Genomic DNA, 18185 nt, shown 5'->3' with positions numbered 1-18185 from the left:
CTTAAATACATCTATACTATTCACCTCAACTACTCCCTGTGGTAGCAAGTTCCATATGCTCACCACTCTCTGGATAAAGAAGTTTCTTCTGAATTCCTTTTCTTGGTGACTATCTTATATTGATGACCTCTAGTTTTGCTCTTCCCCACAGTAGAAACACTCTCTCTGTATCTAGTCTATTAAAACCTTTCATAATTTTAAAGATAGGCTGGCATTATTTGAAAAGAATTGAAATGCATTTCTTCGACTGTTTTCTTAATAAAAAATAAAAATGAATAATTTAGTATTATTTTTAATATATTGTGTAGGTACAGTGCTTAAGACTCAATAATTTTTTATATTAGATTGCAGCTTTTATGTGCTAAACTTGTTGCCTTAGATTTCAGAAATTGAATATACCGTCCCTTGAGTCAGAAATTGAAATTACAATTGAACGTATTCTTCAGCACTATGCAGGAGAGTTAATGTTCATAAAAAAGGTAAGAATGACTACTTTAAATTAGGCCCTCCAGGTGGACATTATTGCATTTATATTTCTGCATTTATGAACTTGCACATATACAACTGGAAAATTTTAATCTACTGCTTCAGTAGAACCTGACTAAAGTAAGTTTGGCAAAAAGAAAACAAATAAGTGTGAATTAAAGTGAGGAGAAATACTGCTGGAGTTGAGGAAATAGTCTTCTCCATTTTTACAGTTCCATTTGGCATTGTTCCCATTGAGAAATACTACTAGAATTCAGAAATGTGTATACTTCATTTTGTGTATCAGGTGGTTCTGAGGAATATGTTTTTAATTTCGTGGTCATCAAATATTGATGGATTTACCAGAAAGAGAACATTGCAAAAATGGAAAAATCATGAAATGATGATTTCATTTCTGAGATCCTAAGATCTATGCTCAACATCTGCACGCTCTTGACCTCTCTGTTCAGCAGTACCAACTCACTCTATCTTGAAGAAGTCCAGGTTCGCAGTTCCATTTTGTCCTACACCTCATCCTGCGTTTAACAAAAACTTTTTTTCTTCGTTTCAGGTGTCAAGGATTGCAAGCTTCAACAACTCTTGGATACCAACGCCCCTCCAGATCATTCTTACCCTTCACTTTCCTCTGACCCCAATCCTCCTTTTAATATCACCCTTTGCCATGTTTTCACTATTCTCTCTGACCTTCCCCTCTCTGACCCCAATTGATTATTCCTCAGCAAAGGCCTCAGCTTCATCGCCTTATGCCCCCACTGTTATGTCTCAAATAAAGCAATGTGACTGAGTGCTATAGACTTGAGTAAATGCGACCTTAGTCTCTTCATTCTGACTCCAGAGTGCTGGCACAGCATGGGAGGTCTGCTTATATGCAGTGCTCCCAAGGGATGCTGGGATCCCTTGGGACTCCAACAGATGCACTCTCTGGTGGCGGTAGAATGCTGATTACAAGATGTTGCATACATAACATCACTCCCCCCAAAGTCAATAGTACACTTATTTACAGGGTGAGACGATCTGGGGCTTTCCGCTCCCTAGTCGATTGTCTCGGTACAAACACAGGTGCAGGTGAGTTGGTTGGGCCTTCGCTGGGGTGCTGCGCAGCTGGCCTTGCTGTGCTGCTGGGGCTGATGAGTTCAGCCTCGTGGTTCACCGTGATGTCGGTTGCCACTTGTGTGTGTATCGGAGGGTCGAAGTTGGTGGTGTCCTCTTCAGGTTGCTCGTGGCTGTCTGTGGATCGCAGTTTGGTTTAGTCCAAATGCTTTCTGCAAGTTAGTCCATTTGCAAGTTTGACCTCAAACACACTACTCTCTTCTTTGGCTATAACAGTGCCAGCAAGCCATTTGGGACCATGTCCATAGTTGAGTACAAATACAGAATCATTGACTTCAATATCGCGTGACAAATTTGCACGATCATGGTACATGCTTTGTTGATGCCGCCAGCCCTCGACATGATCATGAAGATCAGGGTGGACTAGAGAGAGCCTTGTTTTGAGTGCCCTTTTCTTGAGCAGTTCGGCAGGGGGATCCCCGGTGAGCAAGTGGGGTCTTGACCGGTAGCTGAGCAGGTCTCGGGACAGGAGCATCTGCAGGGAGCCTTCCGACACGCGTTTCAAGCTTTGCTTGATGGTTTGGATTGCCCGTTCTGCCTGGCCGCTAGATGCGGGCTTGAACGGGGAAGATGTGATGTGTTTGATCCCATTGCGGGTCATGAATTCCTTCAATTCAGCGCTGGTGAAGCACGCCCCATTGTCGCTGACAAGGATATCGGACAGGCTGTGCGTGGCAAACATGGCTTGTAGGCTTTCGATGGTGGCAGTGGACGTGCTTACAGACATTACACACTCAATCCATTTTGAATAAGCATCCACAACAACCTAAAACATTTTGCCTAGAAACGGGCCAACGAAGTCAACGTGGACCCTAGCCCACGGTTTGGAGGGCCATGACCACAAACTTAGCGGTGCCTCCCTTGGTGCATTGCTCAGTTGAGAGCAAGTGTTGCATTGGCGCATGCAAGACTCCAAATCTGAGTTAATGCCAGGCCACCACACATGGGATCTGGCTATAGCTTTCATCATTACTATGCCTAGGTGGGTACTGTGTAGGTCACGTATGAACGTTTCCCTGCCTTTCTTAGGCAAAACCACGCGATTACCCCACAAAAGACAGCCTGCCTGAATGGACATTTCGTCTTTGCGCCGCTGGAACGGCTGGATCTCTTCATGCATCTCCGCTGGGACGCTGGACCAGCTCCCATAGAGGACACAGTTTTTTACAAGGGACAGTAAAGGATCTTGGCTTGTCCAGGTCCTGATCTGGCAGGCCGTAACGGGTGACTTTTCATTTTCAGATGCATCCATCACTAAGAGCAAGTCTGCAGGCTATGCCTTTTCCACCCCGGTGGTGGGCAATGATAGCCGACTGAGAGCATTAGCGCAGTTCTTTGTGCCTGGCCTGTGGCGAATTACATAGTTATATGCAGTTATATAGAAGCATTGGTGTTAATTCCTTTGCTTTCTGAGAATAGCGAAATGAGCGGCATATGGCCAGTTTCTCACTCGAACTAAAGCCCAAACAGATCCTAGTGCATTTTTTTCACCCCGTAAACGCATGCCAGAGCTTCTTTTTCAATCATGCTGCAGGCTCTTTTGGCCTTGGACAAACTCCTGGATGCATAAGCGACCGGATGCAATGTTCCCGATTCGTTTGTTTGTTGTAACACTCACCCGACCCCATACGAAGATGCATCGCAAGCTAGCACTAAACGTTTACATCATCATCATAGGCAGTCCCTCGGAATCAAGGGAGACTTGCTTCCACTTCCAAAGTGAGATCTCTGGTGGCTGAACAGTCCAATACAAGAGCCACAGACCTTGTCACAGGTGGGACAGACATTCGTCGAGGGAAGGGGTGGATGGGGCTGGTTTGCCGTGCGCTCCTTCTACTGTCTGCGCTTGACCTCTTCACGCTCTTTGCGTTGAGACTCGAAGAACTCAACGCCCTCCCAGATGCACTATCTCCACCTCGGGTGGTCTTCAGCCAGGGTTTCCCAGGTGTCAGTGGTGATGCCGCACTTTATCAGGGAGGCTTTGAGGGTGTCCTTGTAACGCTTCCGCTGCCCACCTTTGGCTTGCTTACCATGAAGGAGCTCCGCATAAGGAGTCTCGTATCTGGCATGCAAACTATGTGGCTTGCCCAGCGAAGCTGATCAAGTGTGGTCAGTGCTTCAATACTGGAGATGTTAGCCTGGACGAGGACACTGATGTTGGTGCGCCTGTCTTCCCAGGGAATTTGCGGGATCTTGCGGAGACATCGTTGGTGATACATCTTGAGGTGCCTTGAGGTGCCTTCTATACATCATCCATGCCTCAGATCCATACAGGAGGGCAGGTATTACTACAGCCCTGTAAACCATGAGCGCAGTGGTAGATTTGAGGGCCAGGCATGAGTCATACAGGACAAGCAGTTTGTTGGAACATAACAGCTTTCGGGCTTTCTCAAAAGCAGTCTCTTGTGATTTCCCCCATACCCAGTCATCTCCCTTGCATAGCAACGCATGTAGAGGTTCTAACAAGGTGCTTAACTCGGGTAGGAAATTACCAAAATAATTGAGGAGTCCCAGGAACAACCGTAGCTCCATCACGTTCTGGTCTTGGCGCGTTCTTGATAGCCTCCCTGTGTCTGATGCCATCTGCCACGATTCTTCTCCCTAAGAACTCGACCTCTGGCGCCAGGAAAACACACTTCGAGCGTTTCAACCTGAGTCCCACACGATCTAGCCGACTTAGAACCTTTTCCAAGTTCAGCAAGTGTTCGATGGTGTCCCAACCTGTGATCAATATGTCGTCCTGGAAAACCACGGTGCGCGGAACCGACTTTAGCAGACTCTCCATGTTCCTTTGAAAAATAGTCGCGGCCAATCGAATCCCAAACGGGCATCTATTGTAGATGAACAGACCTTTGTGCGTGTTGATGCAGGTGAGGCCTTTCGAAGATTCCGCCAGCTCCTGCGTCATGTAGACCGAGGTCAGGTCCAACTTGGCCGGCATCGCAAATAGGTTGTCTGCCTTGGGTAGTGGGCACTGGTCCTGCAGCGAAAAACGGTTAATTGTTACTTTAAAGTCTCCACAAATTCTGACCGTGCCATCGCCCTTGAGAACCGGAACAATCGGACTGGCCCACTCGGTGAACTCAACCAGCGTGATGATGCCCTCTCATTGCAGCCTGTCCAGCTCGATCTCCACTTTCTCCAGCATCATTATGGCACCGCACGTGCCTTGTGGTGGATGGGTCGTGTATTGGGAACCAAGTGAATCTGCACCTTTGCCCCAGAGAAATTTCTGATGTCTGGCTCAAACAACGACGGGAACTTGCTCAAAACCTAGGCACATGAAGCATTGTCGATGGACGAAAGCGCTCGGATGTCGTCCCAATCCCAGCGGATTTTACCCAGCCAGCTTCTGCCGAACCGTGTGGGGCCATCTATCTCCTGGTACAATCCATAGTGTTAGTTCGTGCACCGCTCCATCATAGGAAACTTTTACTGCTGCACTGCCATTTACAGGGATCAGCTCTTTAGTGTAAGTTCCTAGCTTGGTATGAATAGGGCTCAGCTTGGGCCTTTATGCCTTTTTGCTCATGATAGACTGACTCGCACCCATGTCCAATTCCATGGTTACTGGAATTCCATTCAGTTCAAATATTAACATGATCGGTGGACAATTTCGTGGTGAAGATGTATACCCCGTACACTTCTGCCTCCTCGGTTCGAGTCTCTACTTCAGTTTGATCTGCCATGGATCGGTCTTCCTTTGCAGCTCGTCTGCAAATTCGCTCTAGATGTCCCATTGTTCCACAGCCTTTGCACGCATAGTGTTTGAAGTGGCATTGATGGGCTCGATGATCACCTCCGCAACGTCAACAAGGTGTTAATTGCCTTGCATTCACACTTGATGGCGGACTCTGAGTCATCTGAGGTCGTGCAGTTGCAGGCCTTTACGTTCTGCCATATGCATTCCTGCCTGAAAACGACTTTACTTTGTGTACAGTACTTGCCGATGCATCTTTATGCTGCAAAATTTGTTTGGTGTTATCGCTGGTGGACATAAAGCTATCGTTATGGCTTTGCTCAGGTTCGGTGTTTGCGAAGGATAACCTCATGGCCAATGCCAAGCACAGAAAAGTCTCTTAGCATTTGCTCCAGGAATCCACCGAATTCGCAATGTCCTGCAAGGCGCCTTAGTTCGGCAACGTAGCTTGCCACTTCCTGGCCTTCAGACCTTTGACATGTATAAAATCGATACCTTGCCATTAGGACGCTCTCCTTCGGATTTAGGTGCTCCCGGACAGCGTACACAGTTCTTCATATGATTTGGTTGTTAGTTTCACCGGAGCAAGAAGATTCTTCATGAGGCCATAGGTTGTTGCCCTGTAGACAATGAGGAGGATCGCCCTTCGTTTGGCAGCGTTCTCGTTCCCTTCCATCTCGTTGGCCACAAAGTATTGGTCGAGTCGCTCCACAAAGGCTTCTCAATCGTCACCTTTGAGAATTTCTCCAGGATACCAACAGTTCTCTGCAATTTTGTGTGATGGTTCGTTATCTATTACTCGTCGGCAGTTGTTATGTCTCAAATAAAGCAATGTGACTGAGTACTGTAGACTTGAGTAAGTGTGACCTTAGTCTCTTTATTCTGACTCCAGAGTGCTGGCACAGCATCGGAGGTGTGCTTGTATGCAGTGCTCCCAAGGGATGCTGGGATCCCTTGGGACTCCAACAGATACACCCTCTGGTGACGGTAGAATGCTGGTTACAAGGTGTTGCATACATAACACCCACCTTAATGAATTTCCAGTTTGGCACGACGCTGAGCTCTACTTCTGTCACCTTCGCCTCCACACCCACTTTTTTGGCCAGGTGTCTTCCTCCTGCACAGCAGATCCTTTCACCTGTCTTCAGAATTCTCATTCCACCTGAATGCTGGCCTCTGGTCATTGGGAATTGCTGGCATGACATTGGCCATCTCAATTTTGCTCCTCTGCTCACTTACTCTAACCTAACTCCCTCTGAACTTGCAGCACTCCATTCTCTCAGTTCCATCTCTAACATTATCATTAAACCTGTTGGTAAGGGTGGCACTGTTGTTGTATGACGAACCAACCTTTATCTTGTGGAAGCTGAATGCTAACTCTCTGACACCTCCTCTTACCGTCCCCTGGACCATGACCCCACCAACGAACATCAAGCCATCGCTTCTCAGACTGACCTCATCTCCTTTAGAGATCTTCACTTCACAATTTCCAACATCACAGTCCCCCAACCCCGCACAGTCCGCTTCTACCTCCTTCCCAGATCCACAAGCAGGCCTGCCCTGATAGACTCACTGTTTCAGCCTGTTCTTGCCCCACAGAACTGATTTCATCCTATTGCGACAATTTTTTCTCCCTCTGTTCAGCCTCCTCTCACTTCCATCCACACTGATTCCCTCTGCCATCTTAATGGTTTCCAATTTCCTACCCTAACCATCTCCTTTTCACCATGGATGTCCAATCCCTCTACACCTCCACTCCCCACCAGGACGACCTGAGGGCCCTCCGCTTATTTGTTGAACTGAGGCTCAACCAGTCCCCATTCACCATGCTGAATATGTTCATACATTGAACAATTTCTCCTTCGACTCCACTCACTTCCTCCAAATAAAAGGTGTTGCTACGGGAACCAGTATGGGTTCTAGCTTTGCCTGCCTTTTCATGGGATATGTGGAACATTCTTTGTTCCAGTCCTACTCAGGTCCCCTCCTTCACCTTTTTCCAGTACATTGATGACTGTATCGGTGCTGTTTCTTGCTCTTGCCCCGAACTGGAAAGTTTCATCAACTTTGCTTCCAATTTCCATCCTTCCCTTGCCTTCATATGATCCATCTCCAACTCTTCTCTTCCCTTCCTCGACTTCTCTATCTCCATTTCTAGTGCTAGGCTATCAATCAATATCCATTATGAGCCCACTGACTCGCACAGCTAGAATGTGTTGTTTCCTAAAGCTGTGCCCATCTTTCCCAAAATTCTATGTTTGAATCTTTCCAATCAGGTGTTCTCTCTTGTCACACCACTGAAATGGCCAAAATCAAAGTAACAAATGACATGTATCATCTCAAAACCTACATTCCTTACAGTAAATAACCTTAGCTATTAATCGAATGTTGATAACTTAAGATCCTTTAGGCTCAATATAAATCTGGTAGCAATCCTTTGAATTTTCTATATTGTCTATGCCTGAAATTCTGTAGGAGTCCTCCTGATTTCCCAGCAGCTATTCCAGGACACCAGGAGAACCTTCATGAAATTTCAGGATCTCAATATCCTTCTCTATGTGCTGGGAGCAAAACTGGATCCAATACTCCAAGTGCAGACATACCAGAGCCTTATATTGCATGCCACACATTGCTGCATTCGACAGGTCACTGAAACCCTTTACAAATGCAAAATGGACTTTATCAAGCTTCCCTATGACCAGGGAGGCACAGACTGAGAGGGCTCTAGGATTCTACCAAATTGCTAACTTCCCCAAGGTGCAAGGAGCAATAGACTGTACGCACATCGCCATGTGGCCACCTTTTCAGGATGAAGAGATTTTTTGGAAATGAAAGGGATTCCACTCCCTGAAAGTGCAACTTGTTGTTGACAACCAGCAAATTATAATGGCTATGAATGCAAAATTTCCAGGCAGCATCCATGATGCTCACATCCTGCGTGAGAGCGCTGTATCTGACATGTTTACCAGTCAGCCATAAGGTCAATGCTGGATGTTTGGTGACAAAGAATATGGCCTCACCACCTGGCTGATGACCTCCCTGCGTAACACCCAGACAGAAGCCGAGAAGCGATACAACGAGAGCCACAGAGCCACACACAATATCATCGAGAAAACCATTGGAGTGCCTAAGCAGCACTTTAATGCCTGGACCAGATAGGAGGCAAGCTACAATACCACCCTGAGCAGATAGCTCAATTCGTGGTGGTATTGTAGCTTGCACAACTTGGCTATCAGGAGGGGACAAGAATTGCTAGAAGGGACGGCACCTCAGGAGAGAAAGGAAGAGTAGGAGGAGAAGGTGGATGCTGACCTCGGGCCAGACAATCAGGCTGACGCTGAAACCATGCCCCCGTCCTCCTCTGGATCACAGGAAATGGCCCATGGTGGTTACATAGCTGCAAGACTCTTACGTCAAACAGCTGATAAATGAGTGCTTTGCTTGAAATAACGTTGCTGGTATTTACAAAGCTGATTCACTGCTGTGTCTGCAGTTCATACATCAATGGTGGGCATCACCTTGGTGACAGTTAAAGTTTAAGTTGATTCATGTTAAGTTTAATTATCCCTTTTCATGTTAAGGAATCACCAATTTAATGAGATGATTTGTAAGAAATCATAATTATAATTGTAAAAAACACCCCACCCCACCCCCATGCCACACCACAACAAATTTATAACATTTAGATCAATCAAATGGTCAACATTTCCAACAACACAGAACACAAATGCAAACCAACAAGGTAGCCCCCTCCTCCCTTTCCCCAAACCTCCCAACAAAATGGCACCAACAACATAAAAATTTGCCCAAGACAACACCTGCGACCATGCACCTCACTTTCCTTTCCTCCCCCCCGCCCCCCCACCCCCACTTCTCCTCCCCATCTCTACCCTTACCCCTCCTGACCTCAAGCCGCCTGGCCGAGGAGCTCCTCAGGCGCTGCTTCATTGGGGGGGATGATGGCAGAACCGCTGGATACTGGAGAGGACCGTCCTGAGGTGGGAACATGCTTCGAGCCAGAAGCAAGATCTTCCTCCTGGCTGTCATGTGGCATTGGCAATGGGGGTGCAGCACCTTGGGTGCAGTGCCACACTCCAGGACCACTGGGAGGCCTCTGCCACCAGTGTTCCTGGCTATCATCTCCAGGGCCTCTGCCATCCGCGGCACATACACCGTCATGGGGGTGGACATGCTGGCCAGCTGGTGGGATATGCCACCCATTGTCTGGAGGATCTGCTGACCTATGTCAACACGCCTCCTGGACAAGTATATCATGTACCTGCTCAGATCTGCCACTCATGGAGCAGACATGCCGCATCGAACCAACCTCCGCTGGATTGGCGCCGTCCTGGAGACACCTGGGGTGCCCTGTGGCAAGGTGCTTGGGCCCAGTACCTCCATTGTGGAGGTGGGAATGACCACAGGAGCACAAGATGTCTTTGGTGTGGACTGCATTATGGAGCTTGGTGATGCAGGCTCCTCAAAGTCAGCACTGTCATCCGTGGAGAAGGGACCCAGCAGATCCACGGGTGAGAATCGGGCTCCTCAGCATCAGATAGAGGATCGTCCGGTGAGTCCATCCCCGTGCCCCCATCTTGCATGGGACCGCACTGCTGGCTGAGCTGCAAAACATAAATAGGGTAATTAGAAGAGATGGCGGTGCTAGGGTCACAAGGTTATTCCAGCGCTACACAAAGCATATGCACGACAAAAGCACCACCGCAATCAAAATCATCACAGATATCACATTTCATGACCATCACCAAATTCTGCATTGCAATGATTCTCATGAGGCCATCATTATCTAGAGAACACTTTTATCATTCATCTATCATATTATTGGTCGGACTTGTGTGGCACCTATTGACGTTACATCATGCAATGGTGTATACTTTACTCACGTGGCATCACATCAGGTTCTGCTGCTGCTTGCGTGGCTGACTGGGGGTGGCTCCCCACTAGTGCCAGCACCCACTCCTCAAGATTGGTGAGGTCGCTGATGACTGGTGACCCGCCACCCATTCGCCTCTGCTAGGCCCTATTCTTCGAAAGCTTCTTCTGTAAAAGGTAACACCAGCATGACATGGAATGAGATCATTGCATGAGATCATTGCTAGGTACTGTCACAGAGACTGATACAACACATAACCAACAGATGTAATCATGATTATTATGAAAATTATCATTCTTTACCTCAAAGTGTACACCCTGAATGCAGGCTTTGAGTAAAACATTTCCGGTATAAGTGCAGGACATCACATCTGACTGTAATCACTCATTACACTTACAATTCAAATTATATAAATATATAAATACATTTAGTTAAATGTAATACTTATTCTGGTGGATCTGACAAGGTCATTCCAGCGCTTACGGCACTGGTTGCCCTCATGCACCTCGTTGGTTGCTGACGAGACCACTTCGGCTATGTTGGCCCAAATCCTCTGATCGACCTTTGAGTTGGGCTTCCCATGCCTACCCTGGGTCAATTGACCCTAGCATGACTCTACCTCCTGCAGGAGGAAGGCATTTGCCTCGTCGGAGAATCTCCTCGCTCTTTTACGTACTCCCAATTGTTCCTCTCCCACCTCACTGCTTTCGCCAGCAGCAGTCTCCACAGCGTGCTGTGTCACCTCCTCCATCCCTTCCATTGTAACAAATTTTCCGCAAAATACTCGGTGGGAACGTTATTTGTCCACTGAAATATTTTTGCTGCTGGAAACTCTCCCTCCTAACTCCCAAAACAGCCAAACAAGCACACACCACACCCACACATGCTTTCAGTTCCTGTCTGCTCCCTCTCTCTCCTTTTCTGCGCATGTAATGATAACCCCGACCTCCTGAAACGCGAGAAACGACCATTGCCATGTCGCTGCTATGGACGCCGACACTTTACGGCAGAAGGTCAAAATAATTTAATGCTAATGCCCATTTCAGATCGCTTGCAGTAATGCCCATTTTATAAAATGGAAAGTTGGGGTTTTGAAAATGGACGATAATCTTGCGATCTCAAAACCCATATTTACTGCCTACGCTGGAAATAACACCCATTTTTGGCCGATCTGCACAAAAGTGGAAAGTCTAGCCCATAGAACAGGCTAAAATTTGGCAGATGGAGTATAATGTGGGAAAATGTGAGGTTATTCACTTTGGCAGAAGTAGTAGAAAAGCAAATTATAATTTAAATGGAGAAAAATTGCAAAGGGCTACAGTACAGAGAGACCTGGGGGTCCTTGTGCATGAAACACAAAAAGTTAGTATGCAGGTACAGCAAGTAATCAGGAAGGCAAATGGAATGGGCCTTTATTGCAAGGGGGATAGAGTATAAAAGCAGAGAAGCCCTGCTACAACCATACAGGGTATTGGTGAGGCCACACCTGGAGTACTGCATACAGTTTTGGTCTCCGTATTTAAGGAAGGATATACTTGCATTGGAGACTGTTCAGGGAAGGTTCATTAGGTTGATTCCAGAGATGAGGGGGTTGACTTATGAGGATAGGTTGAGTAGGTAGGGCCTACATATAAGATAATAAGGGGGTTCGACAAGGTGGATGCATAGAGGATATTTCCACTCATAGGGGAAACTAAAACTAGGCGTCATAGTCTTAGAATAAGTGACCACTCATTTAAAACTGAGTTGATGAGAAATTTCTTCTCTCAGAGGGTTGTGAATCTATGGAATTCTCTGCCCCAGAGAGCTATGGAGATTGGGTCATTGAATATATTTAAGGCGGAGATAGATAGATTTTTGATCGATAAGGGAGTAAAGAGTTATTGGGGAGCGGGCAGGGAAGAGGAGTTGAGTCCATGATCAGATCAGCCATGATCTTATTGAATGGGAATGCAGGCTCGAGGGGCCAAATGGCCTACGCCTGCTCCTATTTCTTATATTCTTATATAAGCATGTCTGTAAATCTCCATCCCAGATGCATAACATTGCACTTAGTAACATTGAAAGATATCTGCCAATACATGAGCACATTCCCCAATGGAATTAAATGACTAGTACCTGTGCATATGTTCTTATCTACAAATTTACAAATGGTTCTATTAATGTCTTCATGCAAGCCATTAATGAAAATGATGATCAGCAATGATCCCAACATAGACCTTTATAGAGCTCCACTTGTGATCAGGCCCTAATAGATCCACTCTTTTTTTATTATTCATTTTGGGATGTGTGCGTCGCTGGCAAGGCCAGCATTTATTGCCCATCCTTAATTGCCCTTGAGAAGGTGGTGGTGAGCCACTTTCTTGGACCGCTGCAGTCCTTGTGGTGTACTCCCACAGTGCTGTAAGTGAGGAATTTTGACCCAGCGACGATAAAGGAATGGCGATATATTTCCAAGTTAGGATGGTGTGTAACTTAGAGAGGAACTTGCAGGTGATGGTGTTCCCATGCACCTGCTGCCCTTGTCCTTGTAGATGGTGGAGGTCGCGGGTTCGCGAGGTGCTGCCGAAGAAACCATGACAAGTAAAACAATCAGAAGAGAAATTTGGAACAACAAACTCTTCAAATGCTGTCGGGGAAAAAGTGAGTGAGATCATTAGGATGAATATAAAAATATTAGAAAATTAAGACATGGTAAAAGCAATAAAGAACCTGGAAATTAGCATAGTTACAGTCTCAAAACATACAGTAACGATTTAATTTGTTACTGTAACAGTATGAAGCAACTCAGAAGAGGTGAGAACGCTAAAGAATGCTAACTGATAAAACTGAATGAGAATTTAATATAATAAACGAAATGGTCACTTCCTCCAAGTTTTCACTAAAGAATTCAAGAGCAGCATGCTCTCCAGTGTTGGGGATAATCCAAGTAGGATTAGCAACTTCAGCAAAATTAATTGATAACCTAAACAGACTAATAGTTCTGAATAAATGAAACCGCTGGGATATTTGATATTTTCCTAAACTACCAAGATTGATAAGGGATTACATTTGTAGGGTGCTTATCGTCATTATGAGGGAGTCGATAAATGCTGGGGAAATCATGCTAGACTGAACACAAAGTAGGTTGATAGCATTTTCCAAAAAGTGATGCAACATGCCCATGCAACAGTATCAGTCTTGCATTGATACCATATAAAATATTGGAATAGGTTATTAAAGTCAAACTATGACAAGATTATCAGAATATAAGACTTGCTTGCCTGATTTTCCTGCACCTGATCCATCTGGCACAACTGGTTGTAAAATGTACACTTTTATGTTAGTTATCAATTTGTTGTCTGACTTGTTTATTTTGTAATTCTGAATGTCTGTCTGCAGTGTTATCAGGCTGGTAAAGAGAATCCACCACTTGCTATAAACATGCCTCCTGTAGCTGGAAAGATACTATGGGTGAGACAGCTCTTCAGACGCATTTATGAGCCCATTGACTATTTCTATGTAAGTCATTCTGTTATAAAGTGATCAGATAGTAATAGAATTGTATTCAAAGATAATATATATTTTTTTCCCTATTTGATTTTGTAGTCCAGGACCTTGAATTCTGTGGTCCCTGCTCTTCCCAGGAATTATAATAGGGCGGTACTTCCAGATGTCATGGTGCCCCAAAATTAACTCCATCCCAATCTACAGGGATGGGCTATTTAGATAATCAGGCCGGTAGACCTATAGACGCACAACAGGGGCATCTGCCTCAAAGAACTGCCATGAAAGTGGAATAGCCTTCTGATGAGTCTAATGAGGTTTTAACAAGCAGAATTCCCAGGATAGCCCTGGAATGTGCCCAGACATGTATAGAATGGTAGAAGCATGATTGGAGGTGTTGTCCTTTGGATAAGAAATCAACAGGAGGTCCATAACTATTGGTTCAGGTAGGCTTTAACGTTCACACAGCACTATTGAAAGAAGAGCAGTCAATCCTCCTGGTGTTCTGGCCAGCATTCAACCCTCAACACACAGCACCAAAATCAAACAATCTAATTATTTGTCTCATTTGTTATTTGTTGAACATTCCTGCGCTCAAATTGAATGTTGGATCTATTTAAAAACAATGCTGAAGTCTTTGGACAGTCCTGAGAATATAAGGTGCTATGTTCTTTCCTTATAGGTGTATCAAAACTGGAAATGCTTTTCTAAAAAAAACATATTTACAATTTTGCTTCACCAAGTATTCATAGAAAATAATCCCCTGCATAGGAAGATTGATGGTGTAAACCTCTGTTGTTATAGCATATAGCAATATCAATATATGGGAAGACCGCTACTGAAAATAAAGAAAGAATGAATCATAGAAACTATTTTACAATTTGTCAGCGCGTGGTTACTGTCGCAATAAAGGGTGTAAGTCCTGCAACAATAACCTCCACGTGATTCAGGCCCGGGTGGTTTTAAACAATAAGCTTTAACACACATGGGGCTGGAAATTCATCAGTTTTCCGCCCATTTACTGCCATTTTACCGCTGGTTTTCGGCGGATAAAATAATTTACTGCTGTTTTTCAGCGAATACAATAATTTACCGTCGTTTTACTGCCGGCGGAAAACTGGTCAGTGGTTATCCGTCAGTGGTAAAAAATACCCCCCGCCCGATGTTTTCACCCTTTTTAATGACGTCAATCGGTGTGCAATGCCAAAAAATTAATGCTGGTGGTAATTTCGTCAATACCGCCATTTTTACCGCCGGCCAAAAAAAAACACCGTGAAAACTGAAGTCTTACATGTTCGGACTCATGACGCACCCTGCGGTAACAAAGCCATTCTTTAAAACGGTGCAAAAGTTCAGTGCCTAAAAGGATTTTGACAGAAGGCTGTATTTTACACTAAGTTTTATATGAGTTCATAGTTCGTTTTAAAGGCTACTTGAGGCATTTTGAGCACATTTGAGGACATTTAAAAGAATGGGGCCTATAATATCTCTGCCAATAATGCTGGCTACTTTTTCTATGCAGAATAGAGCTGGAAGAAAGCTTATTCAAGAGCATTATGAGCGTAATGAAAAGAGCTCGCAGACTTATGGGGAGGAGGCCTTAGCCCCAACGAGCTTTCAGGGAACAGCACTCATACCTGCACCTGTCTGAGGCACAGTGCATTAGAAGGCTGCGCTTTCAAAAAGAGGTGGTCACAGAGACATGCCAGCTCATAAAGGCAGACCTACAGCCCACCAGCTCCAACAGGACTGCACTGCCCGTCGAGGTAACGGTGACTGCGGCATTTGCTTTCTATGACTCTGGCTCCTTTCAGGCATCAGCAGGGGACATATGATGCACCTCGCAGCATGCTACACATCACTGCATTTGCCAAGTGACTACTGCACTGTATGCATGCAGGATGAAATTTATAAACTTCCCAATGACCAGGGAGGCACAGAATGAGAGGGGTGTGGGTTTTGCACGAATTGCCGGCTTCCCCAAAGTTCAGGGTGCCATTGACTGTATGTACATCATCCTGCGAGCACCTTTACAGGAGCCAGAGGTTTACCGAAACTGAAAGGGATTTCACTCCCTGAACATACAGATCGTCTGCGACTATATGCAGCGCATCATGGCAGCTAATGCCCAGTTTCCAGGGAGCATCCATGATGCTTTCATCTTATGTGGGAGCACTGTCTCTGACCTGTTTGAGCATCAGCCACAAGGCCACAGCTGGATGCTGGGGGACAAAGATTACGGCCTCGTCACCTGGCTCATGACCCCCCCTTCCGGAACTCTCAGACAGAAACAGATATTCGCTACAATAACAGCCACATAGCCACACGCAATATCATCAAAAAGAAAACTGGAGTACTCAAGCAGCGCTTCCGATACCTAGACCACTCTGAAGGTTGCTTGCAATATTACCCTGAGCAGGTTGCTGAGTTCATTGTGTTGTGCTGCATGCTACACAACTTAGCCATCATGAGGGAACAGGAATTGCCACTGGAGACTGCAGGACCACCTGAGGAGAGAGGGGAGGAGAAGGAGGAGGAGGACGAGGAGCCTGGCGGTGAACCCATGCCACCACCCCCACTACCACGACAGGGGAGCCATCGTGGAGCTTTCGCCACTGCAAATGTTTTAAGTCAGCAGCTCATAGATCAACGCTTTGCTTGAACAGTGAAAGTTACATTTCACCTTTGTCTATCCCACCATGTTGACTATTACCCCTCTTATTCTAAAAATGAGATACTGCTCAAGAATGGTTAAGTTGAACAAAAGGATTTATAAATATTGTAACATTTTTGAAATATTTGAACATTGTTGAAAACTTTATAAACTTTAATTTAGATGGTTAAATAATTTTTTTCTTCAAATAATATTTAATGCTTTTATCAAATAACCATAACAAACAACAACAAACAACAACATCAACAACATACAAACCCCCGGCAGCACCAAACATCTATTTAACTGTGGCCACCTTTCCTCCCCTCCGATCTTAACCCCCCCTCCCTCTTGCCCCTATCCCTACCCGTGTGGGCACCAAGATGGTGTGCTGCTGTTGTTGGAGGAGAGATAGTTATAATATATGTGGACTTGTATTTACTCTATCGAGCCATTAGAGGGCTCATCCCCTGGAGGCCCAAGGCATCCCATAATCCCTTGGGAGCACAGGTATTTAAAGAGGCTTCACAGGTTGGAGAGGCACTCTGGAGACCTGCAATAAAAGACTAAGGTCACACTTTACTTTGAGCTCACAGTGTTCAGTCTGACTCTTTTTCCATACACAACAACTGGTGATGAGACACAGATAGCGAACCCAAAGATGCAGAGAACAGTGGGCATCCTGGAGAAATTTTCGGAGGAAGATGATTGGGAAACTTTTGTGGAGTGACTCGACCAATACTTCGTGGCCAACGAGCTAGATGGAGAAGAGAGCGCTGCCAAACGAAGGGCGATCCTCCTCACCATCTGTGGGGCACCAGCATATGGCATCATGAAGAATCTGCTCACTCCAGCGAAACCCACGGAGAAATCGTACGACGATTTGTGCACACTGGTCCGAGAGCATTTGAACCCGAAGGAAAGCATTCTGATGGCGAGGTACCGGTTCTACACTTACAAAAGGTCTGAAGGCCAGGAAGAGGCGAGTTATGTCGGCGAGTTAAGACGCCTTGCAGGACATTGCGAATTTGAAGGACATTTGGAGCACATGCGCAGAGACTTTTTCGTACTTAGCATTGACCACGAATCAATACTTCGCAAACTTTTGACTGTAGAGACCCCAACCTTGAGTAAGGCCATAGCAATAGCCCAGGCGTTCATTGCCACCAGTGACAATACGAAGCAAATCTCTCAGCACACAAGTGCTGCTACAAACACTGAACAAAGTGATGTTGTTTTCAAATCGTAACATACAGGGCAGGTCACACATACCTGCAGCTGCACGTCCGCAGATGACTCAGAGTCCACCATCAGGGGTGATGAATGCAAGGACATTAATACCTTGTTGGCGCTGTGGGGATGATCATCGTTTCCATTCATGCCGATTCAAAGAGTATGTTTGCAAGGGCTGTGGAACAATGGGACATCTTCAACGAGTGTGCAGGTGAGCTGCAAATCACCATGTTGCAGAGGAGGACAGACCCACGGAGGATCACGACGAACCAGAGCCTCGGATCGAGGAGGCAGAGGTATATGGGGTGCACACATTCACCACGAATCGTCCCCCGATAATGCTGAATGTTGAACTAAATGGACTCCCGGTGTCAATGGAGCTGGATACGGGCACAAGCCAATCCATCATGGGCAAAAAGACTTTCGAAAGGTTGTGGTGCAACAAGGTCTCAAGGCCAGTCTTAACTCCAATTCGCATGAAACTAAGAACTTACACAAAAGAACTGATTCCTGTAATCGGCAGTGCTACCGTAAAGGTCTCCTATGATGGAGCAGTGCACAAGCTACCACTCTGGGTGGTACTGTGCGATGGTCCTACGCTGCTCGGCAGGAGCTGGCTGGGAAAG

At 45.8% G+C, this 18185-nt stretch overlaps 1 protein-coding gene across 1 annotated transcript in view; it reads left to right on the top strand.

Annotated features, from left to right (window-relative positions):
* LOC139266712 (dynein axonemal heavy chain 8-like) overlaps positions 1–18185 on the top strand; it is a 2132242-nt gene that overhangs the window by 686967 nt on the left and 1427090 nt on the right. Inside the window, exons 15-16 of the mRNA XM_070884298.1 lie at positions 380–479; positions 13569–13688. Of these exons, the coding sequence (XP_070740399.1) occupies positions 380–479; positions 13569–13688 (220 nt within the window). The remainder of the gene's footprint in view (positions 1–379; positions 480–13568; positions 13689–18185) is intronic.

The sequence above is a fragment of the Pristiophorus japonicus genome, chromosome 7 (genome assembly GCF_044704955.1).
Source record: "Pristiophorus japonicus isolate sPriJap1 chromosome 7, sPriJap1.hap1, whole genome shotgun sequence".
NCBI classification, from domain to species: Eukaryota; Metazoa; Chordata; class Chondrichthyes; family Pristiophoridae; genus Pristiophorus; species Pristiophorus japonicus.
This window is presented reverse-complemented; position numbering and strand designations above follow the sequence as displayed.